At 46.4% G+C, this 27500-nt stretch overlaps 2 protein-coding genes across 2 annotated transcripts in view; one reads left to right on the top strand and one right to left on the bottom strand.

Moving 5' to 3' along the window:
- kcnh1a (potassium voltage-gated channel, subfamily H (eag-related), member 1a) overlaps positions 1-3663 on the top strand; it is an 87213-nt gene extending 83550 nt beyond the window's left edge. The window contains exon 11 of the mRNA XM_031578670.2: positions 629-3663. Coding sequence (XP_031434530.1) covers positions 629-1600 — 972 coding nt within the window. The 3' untranslated portion in view covers positions 1601-3663. The remainder of the gene's footprint in view (positions 1-628) is intronic.
- Positions 3664-4197: 534 nt separating this feature from the next.
- Positions 4198-27500, bottom strand: part of hhat (hedgehog acyltransferase) — a 53809-nt gene continuing 30506 nt past the window's right edge. The window contains exons 10-12 of the mRNA XM_012829822.3: positions 21846-22047; positions 17529-17673; positions 4198-6545 (exon numbers count right to left, since the gene is read on the bottom strand). Of these exons, the coding sequence (XP_012685276.2) occupies positions 6460-6545; positions 17529-17673; positions 21846-22047 (433 nt within the window). The 3' untranslated portion in view covers positions 4198-6459. The remainder of the gene's footprint in view (positions 6546-17528; positions 17674-21845; positions 22048-27500) is intronic.

Here is a 27500-nt window from a genome sequence, read left to right as displayed (position 1 = left end):
AGTTCAAAGCAGGAGTCAGAAACCATCAGCCGGCCTGGCAGGATGTCGGTGATTGAGGAAGTCCCCTTAATTATTTATCGCCAGCTTTCACCGCCGAACAAACTTGTCCCGCTAGATGAAGTGGACTTTGTCTGGGAACAGATTTTGTACTAAAACAGATTGAGTGGGTCTGGCTGTGGTGAAATGCCTTACAATATTCATGAATTTCAGCTCATGATCAATATTTTATCTTTCAATTTTTGAGGGATTTTTTTCTGGGTATGACTCCTGTGTGTGTGTGTGTGTGTGTGTGTGTGTGTGTGAGGTTGTGAAGGGCTGTTCACTTCAGGTTCTTGTTCTGTTGGAGACTGACTGACACTAAGCAGTACTTCTGAAATGCAACACCACAGTCTGTTGTCTTTTGTGTGTCTGTAAGAGGTGTATGTGTGTGTGTATTCACCTGGTAGTTGTGTCTTAAACATTTTTGGTGGCGAAAGTCCCATGTATATATTTCTAGCTGACAATCCACTTCAAGTTATATGGTAATGGGACCCTGTACATTCATTGTAAGTAGTATCTGTATATAATTACGTAATACAATTAAAGCAGTGTGTGATGACACGTCTGTTCTGTGTGTGTTTGTGTGCAGATTGTGTTCCGTAAGATCAGCGACGTGAAGCGCGAGGAAGAGGAGCGTCTGCGGAGGAAGAACGAGGCCCCCCTCAACCTGCCGCCTGACCACCCGGTGCGGCGCCTCTTCCAGCGTTTCCGGCAGCAGAAGGAGGCCCGCCTGGCCGCCGAGTGCTTCTACCCCGACGAGAACGACCTGGAGAAGGGCCATGTTCAAGGCCCACTCCTGCAGCAGTCCGTGGTGCTCCACGACGTCATCGCCAGCACCAGCATCGTCACGGTGACAGAGAGCCCCGCCACGCCCATACCTTGTAACTCCGCCCTGGGCCCGGTCCGGGGCCTGACGGACCGCGGCAAGCTCCAAGCCCCGTCTCTGGGCGGCGGCGGCGGCGGGCCGTCAAAGTCCTCAGAGCCGCGGATGAGAGGTTGGGGCCGCTTCCGGGAGAGCGTGGCGGCCAAGCCGGAAAGCGGCTGGTCCAAAGTGTCCAAGGCCGAGTCTATGGAGACGCTGCCAGAGCGGGGGAAGGGCATCACCACGGAGGGGACCGGCCTCAAGAAGACAGACTCGTGCGACAGCGGCATCACCAAGAGCGACCTGCGGCTGGACGAGGGCGAGGCACGTTCGCCCGGCGGCGACCGCAGCCCGCTGCAGCTCAGCACGGGCGGGGGGGCGCCGCCCATCCCCTCCATCGTCACCTCCAGCTGCACGGCGACGGCCGCCAGCACGCCCTCGCCGCTCCCCCCGCACATCGCGTCCATCCCCGAGCACAGCCTGCACGCCTCGCTGGGCGAGCTGCGCGCCGAGCTCAAGGAAGAGCTGGTGGTGCTGGGCTCGCGCATGCTGGCGCTGGAGTCGCAGGTGGCCGAGGTGCTGCGCCTGCTGCGACAGAGGAGGAGCCTTAGCCCCACGACCCCCACCTCCCCGCAGCCGCTCTTCCGCATCTCGCGGCCGGCCACTCCCGACTCCGAGAAGGAGGACATCTTCGGCTGAGCGCTGGCGTGGACGTGTTAGGTGTTAACTGGGTTTTTTTTTTACTGGGGTGACGGACTCGACCAAAGGATGTCGTCCATCTGGAGACAAACGGGGTGATGGTTTAGCCTCAGGGCACAATGAGTGACAGCGGTCATTGAGACAGTGGTCATGGAGACAGTGGTCATGGAGACGAAAATGTCTCCAAAGGGGAGAACGGGGGTCCATGCAGCGTCTGGCACGGTGGCACTGGCATCTCCGACAGGCTGCCCGCAGACTCCCACCCCCACACACACCCCCACCCAGATCCCCACCTAGACCCAAACCCCCACCCCCCCTGCCAGTCTGAGCTGAGCACTCCTCCTCCTTATTATGAGATTGCTGGAGATCCTTATCTATCTACTTCATCTGCTCAGATTTAAGCAGAGCCTTATCATGGCCGGCCGTGCTGATATCCATTATCATCACTGAGAACTCTTGAACCTGCTTGCCAGGGGAGGAGGAGGAGGAGGAGGAGGAAGTGGAGGAGGACTTGATTGATTTAGAACACTGGCACTGTGCTTGAGGTCAGCGTTGAGATCCAGACCATGATCATGTCTGGAGACTGTTTGGTGTAGGTGGTTGGACGTACAGAACTGTCTCTGGATTTGGTTACACTTTTTGGATATGACACAACACAACAGATTGAAATGATGTATTTGTTCATATCAACCCTCTTTTTTTTGTGGGTGATGTGATTTCACACACACACACACACAAACACTGACACACACACACAAACACTATGCCACACTGAAATATCGCTGATAAAGATTTTTTTCTTTTTTTAGAAGCAGGACTACCCCCTGGCGTCTTTTGCACAAACCGTCCCTCCTCATCCTGTGCGTCTAGCGGGGAGAGGGAAGTGTACAGAAGAGAACCCCAACGCCGTTCGGCGTTCGGTCGCAATGCTCGACGCCCACTTGAAAGCTGTACAGGAAGCCGCAAGAGCTCCTGCCTTGTGGCTGGGTCTTCCAGAAGAAGAAGAAGAACACTGATCACCGACACTGATCACATCATCCTCACGCGAGCACGATCCAGTGGCAACACATTATCATGAGCATGTCATTTCCCACGTGGCCTTGCGCTAGCTCCACATTAAGGCGCTCATATCTAGATTAAGGTTTGACGTCCTTGTGTCCCTCGAGTCTGACTCCGTCCTTGTCCATCAGACGCACTACCTTCAATTCCTTTCATGGTCACAAATCACAGCTCTCTGCAGAGGTTTTTATTACGTTGGTCTCGCATCAACCACACAACGCAGATAAAGGCGATTTAAAGGATAGTCTACCTAACATATAAACTAGAGTCACAGGTCTGCTCCCTTCTTAGCATCCCCATTAGCAATGCATAGCACACCAATCATTACTACCGACATATTTGAGTAGACTCAGTTTCTACAGCTCGCTGTTCCATTGTGTCATCATCTCCTGTCCGACCTGAACGGACTGTTCTAGAACTGAACCCCTGCAATACGCTGGTAAATATATTGTGCCTTGTGCAGTTGGCTGCAGTGTGGCGTTGGACAGTGGTGATTGTTCAGTTGGTGCAGTCAGCCACAACCATCAGTCTCAGCTCCTGAGGTTAATTATCAGGTCTGTGGGGGATCGGGTGCAGGCAGAGGCTTTTGTCATATCCACCAATTGCCAGGAGAACTAGCAGGACAGACAATGTGGGTAGGTGTGAATGTACGTGTGTGTGTTTGTGTGTGTGTGATTGTCTGTTCTGAGTTACCTAGTTGCAGACTTTATCAGCACAACTGCAGGATTCAGCATTTAAAGGTACAACAGGCAACATTGTGTCTGAAAAAAAGCCACAATGTTTAACTCCTCACTAAAATTGGCTCATACAAATAATCCCTTCACTTTATTTGGCAACCTCCGAATGCGGGTGCCAATGTTACAGTGGAAGGTGTCTGGGCAACAAGATTTACAAGAACTTTGAGCCCGATGGAAAAACACATTCATATTGTGGCATCTGTACATCTGATGGGAAAGAAAGTTGAGTTGAGAGAGTGCTCTTCACAGTTGGCTGATCTTTTGCTGGACAGGTTGGTTGGTGAGGTATATTTCTCTTGCTAAACAGGTTTGTACTCTTGTTAAGTAGTGATATAGGTTTCGATCGATAGGCACCCTTATGGTGACAAAGGACATTAGTTTAACTCTCCTTCAGATAGAAAAACCCCCACTCCCCTATGGAGTGTTTTTCTTTTTTTTAAATGCTGCCTTCTCAGCCTATAATTCGGAATGTGATTTTTATCTAAGCATATTATCTATTTATCAGCATCTGCTGGTGTGAGTTACTCTGTGAAAAGAGTCCAGAATTTATATATGTGTGTGTGTGTATGTATGTGCGATTTCTCTTTACAATATAAGCACGTGATGCATATAAGCATGTGATGCAGACACATCCTCTAAAATAATGACCACACCGTTGTTTATTCTGAAAAATAACCTTTACATTTATTTCAGGGATAAAACTGTCAGTACAGTCAAAGGGCAAAATGAATGCCCATATAAAGTAATTTAGTGCAAATCCAATCAAAGCTAGTCGTGAACCGAAGGCAGCCTTACCACTGCCCCCTAAATACTTCATGGTTAAGCAGGACACCGACATTTTCAAAGTATAAAACACAAATGACTGTCAAATGGCATTAAAGGTCAGTGTGGTACACTATTTGATGGCACGAGCCAAAGTCAAGGTCAAAGTTCATCTGTATGCAATCAAAACATGCTAAATGCTAAGAGCGTCCTCTGTGTGCCCTCTCGTTTCCTTGGCCTGGTTCTTTAACGTCAGTCTTTTTATGTAGACCATGACATATGAATGTTGCCGGAGCGCTGACACGTCATGCTAACACATGCCACCATGAATGTGACTGTCATGCTCATGAGGAGTTATGAAGCAATAACGCAACCCATAATATGGCTATAGTCTCTACAGCACTCTCCGAGTGGACCCTATAACGTTTGTCATATTTACGATGGCCTGACAGAACTGAACGTAAACAATATAAATATATATATATATATATATATATATATAAATAAATATAAATAAATATACATCTATTTTTATGAACCTTTTAACCCCCATAAAACAGACCTTACTCATGCGATGTAGAAAAATCCAGCCTGATCTTTTGTGAAGGAGAGTGAGAATAGGCAGGATTCAGATGCACCACTCTTGCAGAGACCGCAGTACATCTGTTGGTGCTGAGGTGAGTGGCTGAGACGGAGGGAGAGAGAGTTTCCAGTTGCGTGTACTGTTGAGTTCACACAGCCACAGGGAGTGATCTACCTAACCCTAGAGCTGCACTTGTTGAATGTTGTTCTATGTGAATTCAGCCTGGACATGTGAAGCGTTCATTTTTATCTTAAAGGGGCGTGGGGGAAAAGTGAGACAGACAGACAGACAGACAGACAGACAGAGAGACAGAGAGAAAGACAGACAGTTACCATCCCTGCATGAACCCCATCCTGTACACATATAACGACTGTACACGTCTCTCTGACCTCTGACCTGGTCACGTGCGAGCGTCCGCCACACCATCACAGCCCCTGCGCCACCCTACTCCGCCCCACCACGTGTCACATGACCTCTCCCAAGATTAACCTCTCCCCTACGCCCCATGCCCACGCACGCATGATCAGCAACCACGGCCCGCCTGTGGGCAACTATTTTTATGGCCAGCTCTGCATCAGCTGCCTGGTAGCACTAAGCACTGTATGTAAGTATGTATGTAATATATTTGGAATGTCATTTACTGAAAGAATATGGAGAGAGTAAATTATTAATTATTATGAATTATTGTTATATGAAGAAAAGACACTTTTGAGGTTTATGCACATGTTCTATTAATGCTGTACGCATCTCTCCTGTGGATGGACATTTTACCTTCTGCAAGCACAAAGAGGAGAATTTGTAAAGAAATGTAAAATGTTATTTATAATGATAAAAATATTTTATACACAGGCACTCTGTTTCTTTCATTAAGACATGACGCTGTGGTCGGTGTGAAGAGAGAGAGCCATTTGCAGCTGTGTTCATGTAAGGATTTGTTAAAGAACAAACGAGGAAGTAAAATGAAAAGTGAACCACTCTTGGGAAAACAAAGCAATACTGGCCCATTATACAAAGACATAGAGGTAGATTGAAAGACAGAGGAAACATAAGAAAAGGCAGTTACAGGCTGACAGGCAAGGATGTAGTTAACCGTGAAACTAATTCTGGTCCAACATAAGATGCGTCACAAAACCTAAAGGTAATGGACATAAAAGCGCGTGTAAAAGAGTCCCTAACAGATGGGGTCCATTACACATGATGAAATTATTTTGATATCGCTAACCCGTGGCTAATAAGGTGGCGTTCTTAGCATAAGCTATTTAAAGTGTAATGCTGAAGGTGTATTCTCTGCAGAGAGCTTTGTGACGCCTGTCCACATCTAAGTCTCCCTAATGAAGGGGATTTGGGGTCTGACCCGCGCGCTAATCAGATTACTGTCACAGATCCGCTCTCACTGCTAGCGCCCAGAGACGAATAGGGGGATTGGGAGGCTAGCCCAGAGGCTAAGGCTAACTTGGACACTAATCAAAGAGAGGTGACAGGAAACAATGGTTGCCCAGGAAACCTGGGTGCCCAGAAAACAATGGAGGGAGTGAAAGTGGGAAAAACTGATTCCAAATCAGTCATGAACACACACAAACACACCCATTCATATGAAAGAGTTCTGTTTTAAATAGCTTAATACAGCAGAGGGAAGAGGGAAGTCGATTGTTTTTCATGAAAGCCGTCACGTCAGCTCCGTCACAGGCCGGTTGCTGAGGCATGTTGGGGGTCGAAGGTCAGCGGGCCTTGCGGTCCCACTCCAGTCCCACCTGAGCAAAACAGTACAGGAAGCCCAGCATGGGTATGGCGATGTTGGACCACCCTGCAGACACACAGTTAGGGAGGATTACGCAAGATCACATACACACACACACACACACACACACACACACACACACACACACAGGATCGACTCAGGAAGTAAGATGAAGGATGAAGACACATAAATAGCACACACACATGTACATATTCATGCCGTATATGTACACTACACTCCGTTGTGCTGCCCTGGAATATCACACATTATCACATGGGATTTGGTTCTAAGGAGTAAGATTTGACAGGGAATGAGTGGGAAGGAGATGGGAAGTGGGTCCTCGAGAGCAACCTGCCCCGTATGTGGTGCAGGACACCAGTGCTGACACTGCACTACAGCGCCCCCTACAGGAAGTTCAACAGCATAAAATAGTATGCACACTCGGGCCATATATATACAGTATATATATATGCTCTGTCCATGCACTGTGCATGTAGTATGTTTGTGTGTGTTCTCATCAAACCAAACTAACATATAAGTGTGTAAAACTCACATCCTTGACCAAACAAGTGTGTGTGTGTGTGTGTGTGTGTGTGTGTGTGTGTGTGTGTGTGTGTGTGTGTGTGTGTGTGTGTGTGAATAAATGAATATGAGGAGTGGACGGGATGAGGATCGGCTCAGAGTGAATGGTAAACAGATTAAGAGAAATTAAGAAAAAAATACAAACAACACCACACTACAGACTTTTGTCAGTGGATAATGATCCACAAAGCCAGATTTAGAGAGAGAAATCAACACTACAGCCCTTGACTCGTAATTCTCCAGTCCAGTGGACACGTCCACCCTCCGGCTAGCAGAGACAGAGATCAGTCATTTAACCAGGCCAGTCTATTTTACGGGATTTGCGGGAACAATCAATGCCCTCCCTGACCGGCCTGTTCCAAATCATCTTATCAGATGCCACATAAACACACTGGTCTCTGGTGTGAGCGACCCGGCCCAAACAGAACAGAACAGAACAGAAGAGAACAGAAAACAGAACAAAGCGGCTGCCGACCCACACCGCCTGGCTGGGACACAGGGCTCCAGCTTATCTGCCTTCAAGAGACGACAGTGGTTGGAGAGGTAACCTGCAGGGTAACAGACAGAGAGAGACGGGAGATTTTGGATGAATGCCTCTGCCTCCTGTGACGGGAGCTACTGTGCTTCTATGCAGTCTGTGCCCTTAGAATAAATAGAAGCTTTGCGACACAGATGGAGGTGTGGGTCTATCGTCTGTGTGTGTGTGTGTGTGTGTGTGTGTAGAATAGAATAGAATAGAATAGAATATATTTATTTGTCATTGCACAAGTACAACGAAATTGAGGTAGCAGCTCTCAGACACAAAAACAATACAAATATAGATTGAACATATATATATACATATTTACACTATAAAAACACAAGACATATAACACAACAGAGAGACAAATACAGGTCAGTTTTGTGCATTGTTAAGTGCTATGATGGCTCTGGGATAGAAGCTGTTTCTCAGCCTGTCTGTTTTTGCTATGATGGTCCTAAAGCGTCTCCCTGAGGGCAACAGTTCAAATAGGTGGTAACCAGGGTGTGTTGAGTCTCTGAGGATACTGTGGGCTTTTCTGAGGCAGCGTGTTTTATAAATGTCCTCAAGAGGTGGAAGAGAGCAGCCAATTACTTTTTGCGCTGTGTTAATGACCCTCTGGAGTACCTTTCTTTCTGCTGCCGTGCAGCTGGCAAACCACAGCGAGATGCCATAGCTTAGCACTGACTCCACAGAGCAGCGGTAAAAGGACACTAACAGTTTCTTTTTTAATTTGTTCTTCCTGAGTAACCTCAGGAAATACAGCCTCTGTTGTGCCTTTTTCAGCAGTGCAATGGTGTTTCTGGTCCAGGAAAGGTCCTCCTCGATGTGAGTGCCCAGGAAGCTGAAGTCTGATACCCTCTCCACTCTCTCCCCATTGATGGCAATAGGCTGCATGTCCGATTTTTTCCTCCTATAGTCGACTATCAGCTCTTTTGTCTTGGAGGTGTTGAGGACAAGATTGTTCAAGGTGCACCATGTCGACAGCCTTTGCACCTCCTCCCTGTATGCAGTCTCATCTCCTCCTGAGATGAGCCCCACCACGGTTGTATCATCTGCAAACTTAATGATGGCATTGCTCGGGTGGGTGGGAGTGCAGTCATGGGTATAGATGGTGTAGAGTAGGGGGCTCAACACGCAGCCCTGCGGTGAGCCGATGCTGATGCTGAGAGCTGAGGAGAGATGGGATCCTACTCTAACCCTCTGGGAGCGGTCTGTCAGGAAATTTCTGATCCAGTAGCAGATTTGCTGTGAGAGCCCTAAGTCCATCAGTTTGGTGACCAGTCTGCTTGGTATGATCGTGTTGAAAGCAGAGCTGAAGTCTATGAAGAGCAGCCTGGCGTAATTCCCTCTCTGTTCCACGTGTGTAAGTGTGGTGTGGAGAGCCGTGGCAATAGCATCTTCTGTAGCCCTGTTTGCTCTGTATGCAAACTGGTGGGAGTCAAAAGTGGGTGGCAGGCTTGTTGTGATGTGACTCCGGACCAGTTTCTCAAAACACTTCATGATGATAGGTGTCAGTGCCACTGGTCGGTAGTCGTTAGGGGTGCTGGCAGTGGTCTTTTTTGGTAGAGGAATGATTGTGGAGGACTTCAGGCAGGGTGGAATCAAGCACTGGGATAGGGACTGGTTGAATATGTTGGTGAACACACCAGCCAGTTGGTCTGCACAGTCCCTCAGCACCCTCCCAGTCACACCGTCTGGTCCAGCAGCTTTTCTTGGGTTCACTGCCCGCAGAACACGCCTTACCTCCTGTGCCTGCACTGTGAGGGTGTGGCTACAGGGGTCTAGTGGAAGTGGCGTGGTCACATCCGGTGTATCAACTTCAAAGCGTGTGAAGAAGCAGTTTAGCCCCTCAGCCAGCGAGTCATCACCGTCGGCTGCAGTTAGGTTGCTGGACCTGTAGTTGGTGATGTGTTGGACCCCTTGCCACACCTGCCGTGTGTGTCTGTGTGTCTGTGTGTCTGTGTGTCCATATGTGTATACCTAAAATAGGCTTCAGTCACTTAGTCAGACTACAGCGGGTTGCCTCTGTAATCAATCAATACTGGTTATGGTTGTGTATTTGTATGTATGTGTGTGCCTGTGTTAGGATTGAATAGACATTTTCATTGAATAGACAATTTCACAACACAGACGACCCCCCCCCCCCCCACACACACACACACACACCTCTTGTCTCCCCAGGAAACAAACAAATCTTAAAATAGTCACACAGATCTCAAACACATGGATACACACATTATATTCTGCAGCTTAGGAACGCTATAATGACCAGCAAGGAGGTAATGTCACATCTGTCTGTCCAAGTCCTAGAGGAAAAAGAGAATCTCTGGCAAACACAGAGAGAAACCAAGACAGACCCTTTACAGAAAAATGGAAAAAAGGCAAAGGTCAAACTGAGAAAGGAAGAGAGAGAGGGAGGGAGAGAGAGAAAGAGAGGGAGGGATGTGGAGGGATGTGTGCTGTTGCTACCCTCAGCTCTCTGACTGTGGAGGTGACACCGGCAGCCAAGTGCTGAGACCAGGATTAGGACAGGATTATGGCACTGGGGGCTAAGACTTATCTCTACACAAACCTGTGTGGGGGTGACATGGACAACCAGCAGGTACACCTACTGTTCTCACACCACACCACACCACGCCATGTGTGTGTCAGTCAAAAGTGTCTCCCATGACTACTGAGCTCAGATCTGTAGACTGCAACTCAGGACCCAGATATGAGTTCCTCTGGCTTCTTGTTGATATGAGAGGTGAGTGTGGTATAGCAACGCCAGCGAAAAATCCAGGTAGCACTTTACTTTACAGGGCGGTAAGAAGAAAAAAAAAACTCACATCACTGCCACAGCACAAAGACCAGGGGATAAGAGAGGAGAGAGATGGGCATCACTGCCACAGCACGAAGACCAGGGGATAAAAGAGGAGAGAGATGGGCATCACTGCCACAGCACGAAGACCAGGGGATAAAAGAGGAGAGAGATGGGCATCACTGCCACAGCACGAAGACCAGGGGATAAAAGAGGAGAGAGATGGGCATCACTGCCAAAGCACGAAGACCAGAGGAGAAGAGAGGAGAGAGATGGGCATCACTGCCACAGCACAAAGACCAGGGGATAAAAGAGGAGAGAGATGGGCATCACTGCCAAAGCACGAAGACCAGGGGAGAAGAGAGGAGAGAGAAGGGCGGTTGGAACCTGGCATGAAGTAATTGTGGGATTGCGACTGAGATCAAGTAAATGTAAGACCACCAACAACAACCGTGTGTGTGTCCTTTTGTATGTCTTACGCTCAACATCTCTCTGCGTCGATAACAGTCACCACCCCCATTCTGTATCCTTCAGCTGACCCTCAGCATCTCTGGCCGATGTGTCAGATATCCCCTTACACGCTCCGCTCTCCCCTACTCCATACCCCCCCCCCACCCCCCACCCCAAAACAGAAACACCCTCAGAGGAACACTTCGTGGAGGGAGTGATTTGGAATGCGTCCTGGTAGTGCACTTCCTGTGACCTTCTGTCCAGCCTCTGAGTAGGGTCAGTTCTAACCTGAACCCTAAATGACTCATGTCCACTCTGTCTGCATGTGTAATAACAGTGGCCTTCTCCCTGAGAGGGACGAGATAAGGGCTCATTAGTATTATTGGGTGCCCAAACGACGTGTAATGGTTATTGCACACAAAAGCTGTGATTAGATACCTTTCTGGTATAATAAGGCATTAGCGTCAGACATGTTTATCTGGGGGTGGTGGATGGGCGCTTATCTCCTCACAGCTCCCATCTCTAAACATATTTACCCCTAAATAAATATATATAAAGAGATGGACAGCCTCAGGAACTAGAGGAAACTCATAAAAGCCAGTTACAGAATGTGTCTGTATATGTGTATGTGTGTGTGTGTGTGTGTGTGTGTGTGTTCAGGATAGTGTAAAGCTGTCACTGTACTACAGATTATGTAACAAAAACTTTCATTAAATAACCTCTTTCCTTTTTCACCATTATGTCTACACTGGTGTGTTCACACTTTCTTTACAGTGACTGGAGATCTTTCAAATAAAAATGAATTCAATGAATGAAAATGTGAATATGCTTATTTGTCTGTGTGTCTGAGATAGGATATATATGCGTGTGTGTCACACAAGTGTGTGTGTGGATGTGAGAGTGTGAGAGTGAGAGAGAGAGAGAGAGAGAGAGAGAGAGAGAAAGTGGGAGAGACCACAAACCTTTGCTACCTCAACAATTTGTGAGCAAAAAAAAAACTAAAAACCCAATCCTATCTCTTCCCCCATCTTTCCTGTGTGCAGCCTGTCCGCCCCTAACGGCAGGGCCCCCATCTCCTGCTTCAGCCCCTCCACCGCAGCCCTGGCACCCCATCTAAATCACTGCGCTCCTGTTCCAGTCAGCAGTATTAGAGCACATACATGATTTAAGAGCATTGATCTAGAGCCAATTAAAAAGAAAGTGCAAATGCCTACCCACCACCTTCATTTGCCCAACCGAATATCCAACAGAATATGTGAGTATGTGCTCGGCATGGAAATATATAATGCATATGGGAATATTCTAATGAGGAGCAAATGTTACTATATAAAGGCACCAGCCAGCCAGCCTGTTCACCACCACCCAACTGGATCAGCAGGATGCAGATAACAAATGCTAAGTAGCCTACAGACTCAGTACAAAGGCAGCACTTAAATGCTGTATGATGTGCTATGATACAGGCTTCTGAATGTGCTACTAGTGTTCCAATGTTAGGGAGGGAATAATACGGATGTTTTGACCTGAAGAATTAGTGCACAGTGATCAGTGGTTATGAGCTATTTCTCTGAGTCTTAATATTGCATGACATCTTTCCTGTTTTAGATCTAAAGGTGCTATCAAAGTAAAAAAAAGTCAAAAGATCAAGGGACACGATGGAAGAGAGAGTGTGTGTGTGTGTGTGTGTGTGTGTGTGTGTGTGTGTGTGTGTGTGTGTGTGTGTGTGTGTGTGTAGAGACCGTCCCTCCAGTGGCTTCATTAGACAGAGCCAGGGACTGTCACATCACACTTGAACTGGCAGATGAATAACAGAAATAGAGGACCTGAGAGAGAAAGAGAGAGAGAGAGATGAGCAGAAAAAGGGAAGAGATGTCAAAAGGATGGTGAGAGAAAGACTAAAAGAAAAACTGACCAGAATAAAACCACCTGCGCTAATTACTGTAACCACGAAGTGTGGCATGAGAAAGACGGCCGAATGCGAATAACGAGAAAAATGAAATAGAGTCATCAAAATAGTCAGGACTACAAGTAAGGAAGGAAGGAGAAGAGGTACTGCTACCTGACTGTATGGAGAGGGAAAGAGAGAAGGAGAGAGAGAGAGAGAAGGAGAGACAGAGAGAGAGACAGAGAGAGAGAGAGAGGGAAAGAGAGAAGGAGAGAGAGAGACAGAGAGACAGAGAGAGAGAGAGAGAGAGAGAGCGCGAGAGCGAGCGTGGGCACAGAGGAAGGTGTTGGGGAGTGGGGCCGTGGGGGCAGTGTGGCTCAGGCTGATTGCCCTTCAGTTCATCTGTGAGCCTCTCCTGGCCACTTAGCCAGTGTGTGGCGTCATGACAACGGAGCTGTTGAGCGTGTCTTAACCCTCTCGGATGCCTACACGCCATACAAGGATCAGCAGATCGCAGACTCTGTGTGTGTGCGTGTGTGTGTGTGTGTGCGTGTGTGTGTGTGTGTGTGTGTGTGTCAGATGTTGCCCACACACAGCAACACTGAAAGAAACTTCAGCCTAGAATCTTGTGGATGTGTGTGTGTGTCCACATGACGGAGAAGAAAAAGAGTGGCATCTCCAGTTCAGACAATGCAAGAATAATGGAACTACAATCTGACAGAAAATAAGTAAATCAGCTTGGGGGACGCGATACAGAGGAAGTTAAAATGCTGCCATTCAACACAAATAATTGACACACAAATGGTCCAGCGAAAACTTTACCCCGGCCCCTTACTTCACCACTCCCATCTCCTCTGTCCTTCACATTACATACACATAGTTATCCGTGTTGTCTGTTGTACCGCCGTTGTTCTTTAGCTGGCTATATATATATATACCAGCTGAAATGAGTCATTAAATGTCCACACAAAGTGTGTGTGTGCGTGTGTGTGTGTGTGTGTGTACCTTTATAGCAACCAATCACAATTAATCAAATGTAATTAGGTAGAATATGACATTATGCATAAACACGCAAACACAGAACACAAGCACACACAATCATTCATATACACACATACACACTGTGAAATAACCAAAAAGGACCCGAATGATCAACAAATAAACCCTGAGATGGCCCTAGTACAAAACATACATGGTGACTCATCACTTCTAGAATCACAAAGGCACTTTCACTAATGGACACTAATGTGGAGGAGGAGTCTCTCTCATTAAATAACGGCGTACTAATACACTAACACACTAACACACTGATATCCAGACACACTGCGATGTCTGGAATGCAAAACCACACTTCTCTCTGCGTCTATCTGTCTGGCTCAGACGTCAGTGGAAACATAAATATTTCTCTCCCAACTGCCCATAGGAGTGCAGAGGTGGCGAGTAAGAAACCAGCAAGCAGAGAGGAGGAGAGGAGAGAGAGAGGGGAGATGAGGAGACAGGGAGATGGGGACAGAAAAGGTGAGAGAGGAGCAGAGAGGAGGAGAGAAGAGGCAGTGAAGAGGAAAGGGGGGACAGAAAAGATGAGAAAGGAGCAGATAGGAGCAGAGGGGAGGAGAAGAGAGGAGAGGGGGACAGAAAAGATGACAGAGGAGCAGAGGGGAGCAGAGGAGAGGGGTACAAAAAAGATGGGGGGGCGAGGATAGGAGCAGAGGGGCAAAGATAGGAGCAAAGGAGAGGACAAGAGAACACAGGAGAGCAAAAGGGGAGCAGAGAGGAGTAGAGAGGTGCAGAGAGAGGTGAAGAGGAGAGGAGAGGGGGCAGACTGGAGAAGAGAGGACAGGACAGGACAGGGAGCATGGGAGAGAACAGGACAAGACAGGGTTGACTGGAGAGGAGAGAAGAGGACAGGACAGGACAGGAGAGGACAGGGAGGCATGGGAGAGGACAGGAGAGGAGAAGAGAGGAGAGGGGAGAAGAGGAGAGGACAGGAGAGGCGAGGCGAGGGGAGGATAGGAGATGGGGGTAGAGGGAAGGAGAGAGGAGGGGAGCAGAGTGGAGCAGAGAGGAGCTGAGGATGAAGGAGATTCCCCAGGCTGCCCTCATGTTCTCCTGCCTTTCTGCTCTGATGTGATAACGGCAGCTCTGGAGGCGCGGTCACAGCTAAATGGCCATGGCAATGGGATTCATTACACCTACAGACCAGGGAGGGAAGTGGGTGGGACACTGGTTCACAAGAGCTCTTTATTATTACTTCTATCTGTTTCTCTCTCTCTCTCTCTCTCTCTCACACACACACACACACACACACACACACACACACACACACACACACACACACACGCAATCACATGCTTTGTAGTTAATGATGTATTTACTGTATAATGCATAAACACACAATCATAGCCTTTGTAGTTAATGTTGACCTTACTGTATAATGCATATACTACAGAATAATGACTTTGTGAGACTGAGAATAAATGACTTATGGCCGTCAGGAGAATACAGATACTCGCTCAGATCCAGATACACAGCCCCATGTCAACACCTCACATTACTGTACATTATCCTTGAGGTTTGGGCCCCGATCAGAACATTTACATAGTGCATAGCCTTGGCGGCTAGTGGGAGTGACAGGTGTGTTTATCTGCCCTCCACATTACCATATACCATTTCCATACAATTTATTTCAGCAAATTGTAAAGAAACACTTATCAACTGAATAAATAAAAAACCTGCAATGTAACATGTGTGCTGGAAGTGTAGCTAATTATTTTACCGTACCTACTGAGCCCTTACACACACACACACACACACACACACACACACACTCACAGTCGCACTCACAGTCGCACTCACACACACACACACACCCACCCACACACACCCACACACACACACACACACACACACACACACCATTAAAAATGCCATTAAAAACCTGACAAAGGTCTTAATTAAACACACACACTCAGGGCTGTGACTGAGAGGTATTGGTAGAGGACAGCAGAGACCAGAAGGTAAAAACCACAAGCTAAGACACTCAACCATCCCCAGTGACAGGCAGAAGTGCCATGGTGGCCGCTGGGCAGGCTACCATGGTGACCGTGCAGAGAGCCTAGGAAACCATGACACCTTGCCTCTCACACTTCTGTTTCTGTTCTGTTCCAGAATACCTACCACCTTCTAGCTTTTTTAATTCATTTTAAAATGCAAGGAACATCTATGTTTAATCCCAGAAAAAGTCCTCCAAATAAACAAAGGGACACAATAACAAGAGTTATACTTCCTATTCAAGTTTGTGCCCTCTTATGCTCTCCAACCTGCCAACTGTTGTATACATAAGAGATTATGTTGCTGTGCTTGTGGTGGAGAATGAAGAATAATGTGAGTGAGCTCTTTAAACTGTTCATCCCCATGGGCCTGTGTGCCAGCTGGCCATGTTTACTGCCCTTGAGTGAGTCACTGGCTGTGATATCATACGATGAAATGGGAGTGTTTTACAGCGCTTCATTTAACAATCTGATGCAACACAGATGCTAAAGACACAGGGGTTATTAGCAGTATGGTGCAGTACTGTGTATCGATGGCCATTGGTCTGAGGTGGTGGGCAATTATGTATAACTCTCCTCTCCCGAAACTTAAAAACTGCATGCCCTTTCAAGGAATACCAGATCTCCAGTAATGGTGTGTGTAAAACACTGCTTTGCTCTGCTCTGCTCTGCTCTGAAAGCCATAGACTGTGGGTAAACTGGGGTCTAGGGTGGTGGTGAGTACAGCAGCAGATCTAATGAGAAGTTGTAGTGGGTGGAAATAAGTGACCTTCTCTGTCAAAGGAACCTGCTTCTAAAAATAACACAATTCCTCTGTTGACAGCTCAGAACACAACACACTGCCCCACTTCTGTAGAGAGAAAAAGTCAACACACAGCAAATGGCAGATTGGATAGTTCACCGGCATAACCTACTGCTTGACCGTAACAGTTGTAACGTATGATTGCTACTGAGTAATTAAGAGAATTCATTTAACGTAGCTTATGAGCTTATTACGTAAAATTAATTTCTACATAGAAGCATCAAAATGGTTCATGTGAAAAGATGCATGTGAATAAGTTTCTAAGGAAGTTCATTTGATGAGTAAGAACCGCTAGTGATGGTAAAAAAAATGGCAAAACATAAGAATATGCTTCTATGATATCCCTGCGAAGACAATAAGCCACCACAAATAAGGAACGACTACAGTACCTGCTATTCTACTGCAATAATCTATGCAATCGGTCACCAACACTATATGCATCACTCACATGTACTCAAATCAGTTTACATTTCCTCCTCGCAAATAAAATGAATACATTAAGGCAAATATGAGTCCTCGTTCGAAAAATGCTATTTTAAGAACACCTCGTTAGTAGAACACTTTGGACATTTTTTCTCTTGCCGGTGACATATCAAAGTTTCCATGTTTCAAGATCCAAATGTGGATGAGAACGATTGCATTTGAATTCTAAGCCATTCCAGTGCGGTACAAGGGCACTGAAAGCAGAGGTGCAGATTACAGCAGTAAACAGCGAAAGGAAGTCAAGTGTTTGAAATGATGTGGGCGGCTTTTAGTAGGGAAGTCTGTCTTGTTAGCTTTAGCTTTAGCTCTCCTTGAAATTCACTACTGACATGCAGACATGGTCTCCCTAGATTGAGTACTCTCATCTCACACAGTGCTGATTACAACTGATTAACCTCAGTTTTAATCGCTTATTCTGTAACTTCATTAACCTCAGTAACTGGTGATACATCACAAGTTTTAAAGTGTTCAACCCACCTTGGACAAACACTCTCTTCCAGAAGATTCTGCCCACGTGGTTCCCACCCAGGAAGATCAGATTGGACAAGATGAGGAGGCCAGTGGAGAAGGCGGAGACAAAGGCCAGGCCACGCCTCCTCATGGGCGGGGACAGAACACGCTCCTGCAGGGTGGGGAAAAGAAGAAGAGACAGGCTGTCAATAAATTACGTGCAGCATAATCTAATCAGTATTCAGAGTGCAAACATCCGTTTATGATGTTAACTGGGTCTAAATTACAGCTCCGAACCAATCGTCAGGGGAAACAGACTCAGGGAAGCGTGGCGTTAAGAATTACTCCAATTAACTGCAATTACACTCCAATATGTAAACTCAGATTCATCATACACACAAATCAGTGTCAGTGAGCAGCAGACCTTCTTCAATTGATGATGAATGATTAGAACACACACACACATCGATACACACACACACTCAGACACACACACAATAATGGGACAGAAACGCACACAAAAGCACACGCAACAGGCAAACAAAGACACACACTTACACACACACACACTTATTCACAAAGGGCTCACAGACAGATAGATTCACACACACAAAGGGCTCACATCTTTGTAGATAAATTAGTCTACCCCAGGGTCACACACACACACACACACACACACACACACACACACACACACACACACACACACAGGCAAACAGAGCGTTGAATGAACTAAGGAAGTGGGCAGTGTCTCTGTGCACACACTCACAGAACCTCACAGGAGACGTGAATGCAAAACAATGATCAATGATCAATGATCAATGGCAGCCGTGGAGATGACTTGTGGTGTGTGGGGATGACTTATGCGCTAGACCAGCCACCAGCCATCAGCCACAAGAAAAATCCCAGATTCCCACCATCCATCACTGTCAGTGTCACCACCACACCAGCCAGAGGCAGCCGACAGTGGGTTATGACAACATGGCAAGGAGGTGATATATAGCATAGCACTATGACAAGTCTTAAAGTCTTGGCTTAACTACGTGTGCATTCCCTTTCAAGATGAAAAGATGCATGAGTCAGTGTATTGCGCCATGGTGCTATCATGTATACATACATATATATTAGTGCTGTCAAACGATTAAAATATTTAATCGCGATTAATCGCATTTATGTCATAGTTAACTCAAAATGAATCGCGATTAATCGCAAATTTTTATCTATTCTAAATGTCCCTTCGTTTATTTATTTTTTCCATCATTTAATTTTTATTTGAATGCCCTTATCAACATGGAAAAGTTGTTGTTGAAGTTCACTCTTTGGCTCTCTTCGAAGGCGGTCGCATTTTCTCTCCCTCTCCTCCCCCTGACCTTCCCTGCTTGGCTTCTATCGTCTTGTCTTGTCTTGTCCTATACTTGAGAGACTCTCTCCGCACCGCTCTTCGAACTAAAAACCATGGATTTGATCAACTGGTCTCTCAACGAAATTGACACCATCTTCTCGATGAGAAGCTTGGGTTCGGGGGAACCTGACTGTCCTGCCGGGACGTTCGCAGCTGGCTACTCGATGGACGCGTGGGAGAAGTGGCGAGTCGTGTGCCTGGCGGCCCTTTCCGTGGAGGACATTGAAGACATCTACCTATTCGGAACCTTGATTACAGGCTTTCTGCTGATTGGATTAGGCGGAACCCTGGTTTATCGGAAAATGTATGAAACGGTGACAGCTGTCAAAAGCCCACTAAGGCTGCCCGACATGATTGAAGCGCTGGGCAGAGCTGTTGGCACTCAGACTGTGGCTATACACCGCGATATGGATAACATCCTGGCGGCTATTAACCGCGATATGGATAACAACACGGAGAAGTTCACGGCTTTGCAAAGGAAATTGGAGCAATTCGGAGACCGGACGGAATAGGAGTAGACGAGCAAATTGGCGCCTACTCCCAAGACCAAACAACCCCAATCTTATCTGCTTTCGGCCCCCTCAACCAGCACTGCCTTGGCCAAGGCTGTTGCTGGAACAACAACTCCCCTGAAGATCGCTGCAGTGAGACTCTCTTGCATTCCCTTCCCCCTTTCCACAGACACCTGTGGATTGTTGTCTCAGTCCAGGACCTTTTCAAGGATGTCTCCATGGCAACGACAATCTTGCGGACTGAGAATCTGTCTGATTAGGCCTAGGGGAAGGCGACAATCCAGGCCTACTCATACTCGAACTTTCTACATGCATACATACACACATACACATTACTGATATGCATTCACCACCCCATGACCCCCATCCCACGCCTTCGCCTGCTTCGTACCCCCAGGGTGACAGGCGGGTCTGTGACCATAGCCGAATATGGCTGTTGGACCAGATTGCTGCTTGTTTGCGCTGGCTTACCTCCATCCCCCCTCCCCCCTCCCCGTTGCAAGTCTTGAGTTCTGTCATGTTGTAAAATGTATGTGCTTATGTGCTGAGGTGTTTTTTTCCTGCTCCTACACTGTACTCCTCTAGGAGCATAGTCTGGGGGTCGCCTTTTTTTTTCTCCTCCCTTTCCTCATGTTATGCTGCAATTCTTCCCTCAACCTTGTCTTCCCGTCCTGTCTACCCCCTTGTCCGATGGCGCTTGTGTAGCGGCCGTGGAGATCTCGTGCAGGAGATAGTTTGGTGATACTATAGCCTGCATGGAGAATACCAAAACAAATTCCTAGTATCTGTATACATGGCGAAATAAAGTTGAATTGAATTGAATTGAATTGAATTGAATTGAATTGAATTGAATTGAATTGAATTGAATTGAATTGAATTGAATTGAATTGAATTGAATTGAATTGAATTGAATTGAATTGAATTGAATTGAATTGAATTGAATTGAATTGAATTGAATTGATTGGCATGCTTTATGCAAATGTTTTATTTGATTGAAAACCAATACTGCCAAACAGGGCGGTACAAAATAAAATTATAAAGTGCACATTTCAGGTAAACAAGGACTCAGCCTATAGTGCAGTTAAACCATGGCTTAATATTTTCTTTTTTTCAAGTTTGCTGGGAACATCAGTCAGGCCTCTTATTTCAGAAACATTGAACTGTAACAGTTAGGTTACCAATAAAAGGTAAGCCTACTACTTCTTTGCTTTCAGCCAGCTGCCTGTTGACATTTTCAGACAACAGTGAAGCTCGCTTCTTTTGCACAACACAACTTTTAAAAGTAAACTTTCCATTCAGAAGCTTTTTATCATCCATTTCGCCGTATCGCGCTCACCATTCACTCAAACCGTAACGTTCGCCTACTACACAGTTTGCGAGGCCAAAAAGAATGTTTATCAAAAAAATAAAAATAATAATTAATAAAAATCAATTTGCGTTAATCTCGCGATAAAAAAATTAACGGCGTTAAAATGGGTTTGCGTTAACGCCGTTAATAACGCGTTAAACTGACAGCACTAATATATATATATATATTTGTATTCAAACTGAAGGCTAGTGAGCGACCTCCATACTGTAGCAGTCTAAAGTGCTGTTTTGCTTCAGGAGAATAACACACCTAGTCAGTATGCAGGTATGTATATATTCGGTATGCACACTGTATGTATATGCAGAAGAAAAGGCCCTGCATTTATGGTCCCAAGATCCAGATAGCTGGGAAGAATGAGTGTGTGTGTGTGTGTGTGTGTGTGTGTGTGTGTGTTTTGGTGGGCAGCATAGGAAATAATAAGTGGAATAACAAAGAGCACAGAGGACCCTCTGCATAAGACGGAAACACACCAATCATGATGATATTGAAAAAGGTAGACCGGGGGAATAAAAGCGTGCTGGTAATAGGGACACACACTTAAAGGACAGCTAGATGAGGGAGTGGAAAGCAAGAGACAATGTAGTCAACACTGCAATGATGGTTGAGGAGGGCAGTGCGGCACGGCACAGAAGGAAGGAGAGCAACAGGAAGAGACTGAAGGAGGCAAATCTGGACTAAGCTGTCCTCTAGCTCTATAAATCCGGACTGTGGTCTGCCTTGGGAAGATAACTGTCTGCTTTTGAAGCCCTCTGCAAACATGGCTATTTACTGGAACACACACACACACACACACACACACACACACACACACACACACGTGTGTTGCTCAGCATATGCACTGCACACACCACCAACACCCCCGCAAATCCAAATGCTGTAAATATTTCAGTAATGTCAATAAAGATATGCTGCTTCGATGGCTGCAATGCACAGTTGGCTGCACACGCTCCCAGTGTTCCCAGCCCTATTTCAGCTCCCCCGTCCTGCCTACGCTCATTCCTGTTATCCTCACAGTGTCCCCCCCCCTGCCCTGCCACTCCCCAGCCACCCGCGGGACTTACGATGAGGGTCCGGAGAGGGGCGGAGGTCAGGAGCGTGCTCAGTGCGTTCTCCAGCAGCACGCCGGCCCAGTTGAGCAGCGCCCACTGCTGCAGGTAGTCATGGCCGCCGTGCCAGAAGCACACGAAGCCAAACGCCAGGGCCGTGGACAGAACCTTCCGGAAGACGCCGCTGTGAGAGCCGCCGAGAGGCACGTAGATGTACCTGAATAAGATGGTACGCACACACACACACACACACACACACACACACAAGCAAATAGGAGATAAATAGACTTTTATTTGTCCCCTAGGGGAAACTGGTTTGCTGTGTACTGTTGAAAAACACAGTCAAAAGACATACCATTGAGTTCATTTTGAAGACAAGTCCTTAAACCATACGTAGGCAAGGTAAAAATGGGGCAGAGTTTACCCTGTGCTGTTAAACATTGGGATTGTATTCATTGAAATTGCATTCATTGGGATTGTATTCTTTGGGATTGTACTCGGCTTTATTCTGTTCTTCTCAGCTATTAGGGTGGAGAACCTTGTGCCTGATATGAGTGGGATGAGTTCTCAGTGTTTTGCACTATTAAATAAGCTCTGTTTCAGCACTAAGGACTGCCTCCTGAACTTCATCAGGAGAGGTGAAGGGGCAAAGGTCCCGTATTTGACCAACGCTTTGACCCAAAGCGCCTCACCCAGGCCTTCTGCAGTGGCTGGGAATGAAACCTGGGGCAGCCGTTTTGGGGGCTGGCGGCGCTAGTCACTGTACACCCCCCACAAGAGGCCAGAGAGAGATACACTGCATGTGTGTACATATGCGTGTGTGAATGTGTATGGTGTATTATTGTCAGTGCTCTGGTACCCATTACCAACCCCCCTGGGAGAACTGAGAGATGATGTGTTGTTAGAGTCACATGTTTGACCATGATATGTTCATAGGAAACCCGCCGTATTGATTTTCTGTCTGATGAACAAAATCCAAAAGCTCTTCCCTATGTAGAATCAAAGGAAACAGTGTTTATAAACACACACACACACACACACACACACACACACACACACACACACACACACAGGAAACCATAAATGTACATTAAATTCCCACTGTGAAGGCTGATGCCAGAATGAGGATTATGGAATAAATGTATTTGCTGTGCTACATAACCTCACCCAGCATCTCCTAGTGTGCTTTGATAATTGCAGAGGAATGTGTGTGTGTGTGTGTGTGTGTGTGTTTGTATATGTGTGTCTATGTGTGTGTTTGTGTGTGTGTGTGTGTGGAGTGCAGAGGCGTGCAGAACCTCGGCTCTTTCCACACTGTATGATGAATGTGTGTCATTAAACTCCCTCCCCACCAACAGGGGCCACAATGTGTAGCAGGAGATGAATGATCTAAACATGAGACACAGAAGATCTTCCTATCTCTCGCTCTCTCTCTCTCTCTCTCACACACACACCCACATACACACTCTCTCTCTCTCTCTCTCTCTTTTTATCTCCCTCTCTCACCCAAACTATCCCTCTCTATCTCTCCTTCTCTATCTCCCCCTCATTTCCTCTCTCTCCTCCCTGCCTCTTCTCTCTCTGCATGCCAAACTATTGTGTTTCCCTTTTCTTTACTTTTCTTTATTTCTCTCTATCTCTCTCTCTCTGTCTGTATCTTTCTCTCTATTTATCTGTCTGTATCTTTCTCTCTTGCTCTGTCTGTATCGTTCTCTCTTTCTCTGTCTGTATCTTTCTCTCTATTTCTCTCTGTCTGTATCTTTCCCTGCCTATTTCTCTCTGACTGTATCTTTCTCTCTATTTCTCTCTCGCTGTGTTTCCCCAACCCCCAGCCTCTCTCTCTCTGCCCAAATATTTCTCTATCTTTTATTATATTTCTTTTACACACTCACACGCACATCCTTTCTCTCTCTCTCTCTCTCTCTCTCTCACACACATACACTCTCCCTCTCTCTGTCTTCTAAGCCTCCACCTCTCTATTCCAGGCTTTTCCATTTCAGGCCTGGAGAAGCACAGATCTCTTGTAATGACATCAGTGGATTGTGGGTAATGCCTCTCTGAGGTTAGAGTGCGAGTCTGATCAGCCATTCCACAACACACCTCGCCAATTCACCTGTTCTCCTCTTCCTGCGTGTGTCTCTCTTCTACCCCAACTAGCGTAGGTGCTGCACCAAACACAACCTGATCCTTCAGCTGCTATCACACACCGACTGACATGCAGAGACCAACACATCAGGCCCTCATGTCATAGGGCAACGAGCACGGTGAACGGGCTTCAAGCAACAGCAATTACGCAGTGAGATCAATCAGGCTGGGATACCTACAGTATATTTGCTCATTGACACAAAGTGACACAAAGCAGGGTGCAATCAAGCGGAAATAGGTTGAGTAATTAGAGGATTGGCAATGACGTCATTCTTTATCAGCCAATCACAATGAATTGACCATACCGTATTATCGTTCATACAGGGCTCAGTAATTGTTCCACAATAGAGCAAACAATACATTTTCCAGTCTTGAACTGAGTGGTTTACACCACAGGAGATGGATGTTCTTGTGTGGGAGGTATGCCTGACATGAAATAATTTAGAAGTTTCACGGAAAAAGGTGCTTTGAAGGAATGCTTTGGCAGTGGTACAGGAGGTAAAGAAGTCGTTTAGTAATCAGAGGGTTGCTAGTTCGATTCCCTGTCGAAGTGTCCTTGAGCAAGGCACTGAACCCCTAATTGCTCCTGATGTGCAGTGTGCCATCAGTGAAAATGTAAAATGTGTATACATTGTAAGTCGCACATATGTAAGTCGCTTTGGATAAAAGCGTCTGCTAAATGACTAAATGTAAATGTAAATGTAAACTCGTTTATATATGAAACCCCCAAGACTGTACACGGACTCACCCCAAAATGATTTTGCCAAGTTATTAAATTAGCTTTAAGTCATGCGCGGTGGACATACATACATAAGTAATGGGTGGACAATATATGTGGAGTTCATTATCACAAAGTGAAAGTGCTGCATGTTAAAGTACTTCATGTCCTTCTCCCTATGTACTCAACCACAGATAATACAAATCCATTCAGAGAGGCTATCAGCTCATAGATCCGACACATTGATTATTGGATGACGATCCTCCCAAACAACCTCTACAAATGAAGGGTCAAAACTGACAATGTGTGTACTACTGTCATTGTCAGGTTATATATAATATTTTGCCAGTGAAGATGGAACTTTAATTTCACTCATCTTTAGAAATCTTGGATTTGACCCAGGAAAGGAGGCTCGAAATACATTTCACCATTAAAAATACATCTGGATGGTCTGTCACCCACCCACACATACAGCATTCAGCTTCCCTCCCCTCCAAACCACACTCCAACCTGACCAACACACTCACATATACCGCAGACACGTACGTGCACACTCACATATACAGCAGACACATACGTGCACACTCACATATACAGCAGACACATACGTGCACACTCACATATACAGCAGACACGTACGTGCACACTCACATATACCGCAGACACATACGTGCACACAGCTAGGGTGGCAGGGCTGAGCTGTCTCAGGGTTGCCTCAGGCTTACTCACTCAACCCTCCTATGCATGCCATACCGTCAGAGAGAAGTGTGTGTGTATGCATGACTGTGTGTGTGTGTGTGTATGCATGACTGTGTGTGTGTCTGTGCATGAGTGCATGAGTGTGTGTGTGTGTGTGCGTGTGTGTGTGTGTTTCTGCATGAGTGTCTGTATGTGTGTGTGTGCATGAGTGCGTGTATGTGTGCATGAGTGTGTGTGTCAGTGCATGAGTGTGTGGGTGTGGGTGTGTGTGTGTGTGTGTGTCTTATCTAAATCTGCCCTCACTCCTTCCTTTTCCTCCCTCCCTCTGTTGTGCATTCCCTCTTTCAACCAAGGGATTCTGTGAGAGGATTGTCTCGCCTGCCTGCCCTTAAACCTCAAACCCCCAACATGGATTTTATTGCCTTAATCGCTGCACCCAGGCCAGCCCAAGGGACTGAGAGGCCCAGACACGTACAGAGAAGAATCCAGAATAGAAGAAGATGACTTCACGAGAGGAGTATAACTGTGTGTGTGCGTGTGCGTGTGCCTGTGCGTGTGCCTGTGCGTGTATGTGTGTGAGTGTATGGTATGTGTGTGAGTGTATCAGTATATAGCCGGTGTCCTAGAACCTCAGTAGAGGTCTCTTTCCTGCTCTGGCCTGACGCTGGAGGGCTGGCTGCAGCATTCCCAATTGCCTCTACTTTATGCACTGCACATTACATTACTGACGCGCATGACACTTCATTTTACCTTTCTTCCCACTTACTGACTTTTGTACATATTTTGTAAATAAATTAATGTTATTGTTTAAACGTTACCCGACGGTGTCTGTCTCCCCTATGTCATGGCTACTGTGAGCTAGGTAGTCGTGACATAACAAAACGACAGACACCACAGTGGTGAGAAGAAACTGGAGACGAGACTGAACATCAGATAATAACCTCCTTTCTTTCTTTGCCCCATTGTGAGATGGGTATTTACTGGAACACACACAAACACCGGACCTCGGTACATTCTGTACATCAGTCAGGGAGGATGAGAACTAGCACGTGCCTTCACAGAGCCAGCACCTATTTCTGTCTAGCCGTTTCTGTCTAGCCGTTATAAGTAGCGTCTGCAGGAGAACACTGAAAAATAGAGTCATTTGGCTCACTGTGCCCGGAGCGTCGGCCAGTAAATCACACAGTGTATGCCCGACACAGCCAGAGGTGACTAAAATCTGAACTCACTTCTGGAAAAGTTGAACGACATGATTGGATACATCTGCAAAGACACACTGAAGACATAACCAAAAGGCTCAAATACATGGCTTCAAGCATGCAGTGACAGTCTATGCTTTTACCTACTGTGCAACCAATCCGAGTCAAAAATGTAATAAATGGTAAATGGACTGCATTTATATAGCGCTTTTCTACTCATAGAGCACTCACAGCACTTTACAGATGAATGCCTCAGACAACTACCCACTCATACACCGATGGCAGAGGCTACTTTTTAAGTTGCCAACCTGTGCATCCGGAATGGTGCAAATGCAAAACTAAACACCGACAGGGTTTTAAGTTTGTATTTTGTGTGCAAAGAGTTTTGCCTTCTCTCCTTCACTATTTACTGCCATTGTTTGTGCTCTGGTGTTGTGTGGAGAGCTCAAAGCTAAATAACGAGCTGACCCTTCGTCACAGCAGACAACCGAGACGTTCAGCGATGTTTCACAATCGATGCCCAAACCCCGAGCAGCCTGGTGTCAGGCATGAAGGAAAACTCCATTAGTTGAGCAGATAAAGGGCCTGAGAGGAGTCCATATGAAACCCTAAACTCTGTTTCAGTGTAATCTGATCAATATTGTTTACGTTTATGTGTTCGCTTGGATTTGGATATTTGGATCTTTTCTCAAGTAACTGTCAGACAAAAGGACGGGATACATTTTCATGCTGATGTTCACCTTTCCCAGATTCCGGCACATCTGAGCTCTGGTTTCAGCTTCCTGAGTGCGGTTAGTGACTATGGCTGGAAGCTGGAAGGGTATCCTAATGGACTGACTGATACTGAGAGGTCTGAAGAAGGCAAATAGCAGAAATGGTATTAAAGTTGACATTTTGGAATAATCTGAG

Source organism: Clupea harengus, chromosome 13 (assembly GCF_900700415.2).
Source record: "Clupea harengus chromosome 13, Ch_v2.0.2, whole genome shotgun sequence".
In the NCBI taxonomy this organism is placed as follows: Eukaryota; Metazoa; Chordata; class Actinopteri; order Clupeiformes; family Clupeidae; genus Clupea; species Clupea harengus.
Note: the sequence above shows the minus strand (reverse complement) of the source record. Positions and strands in the feature narration are given on the sequence as shown.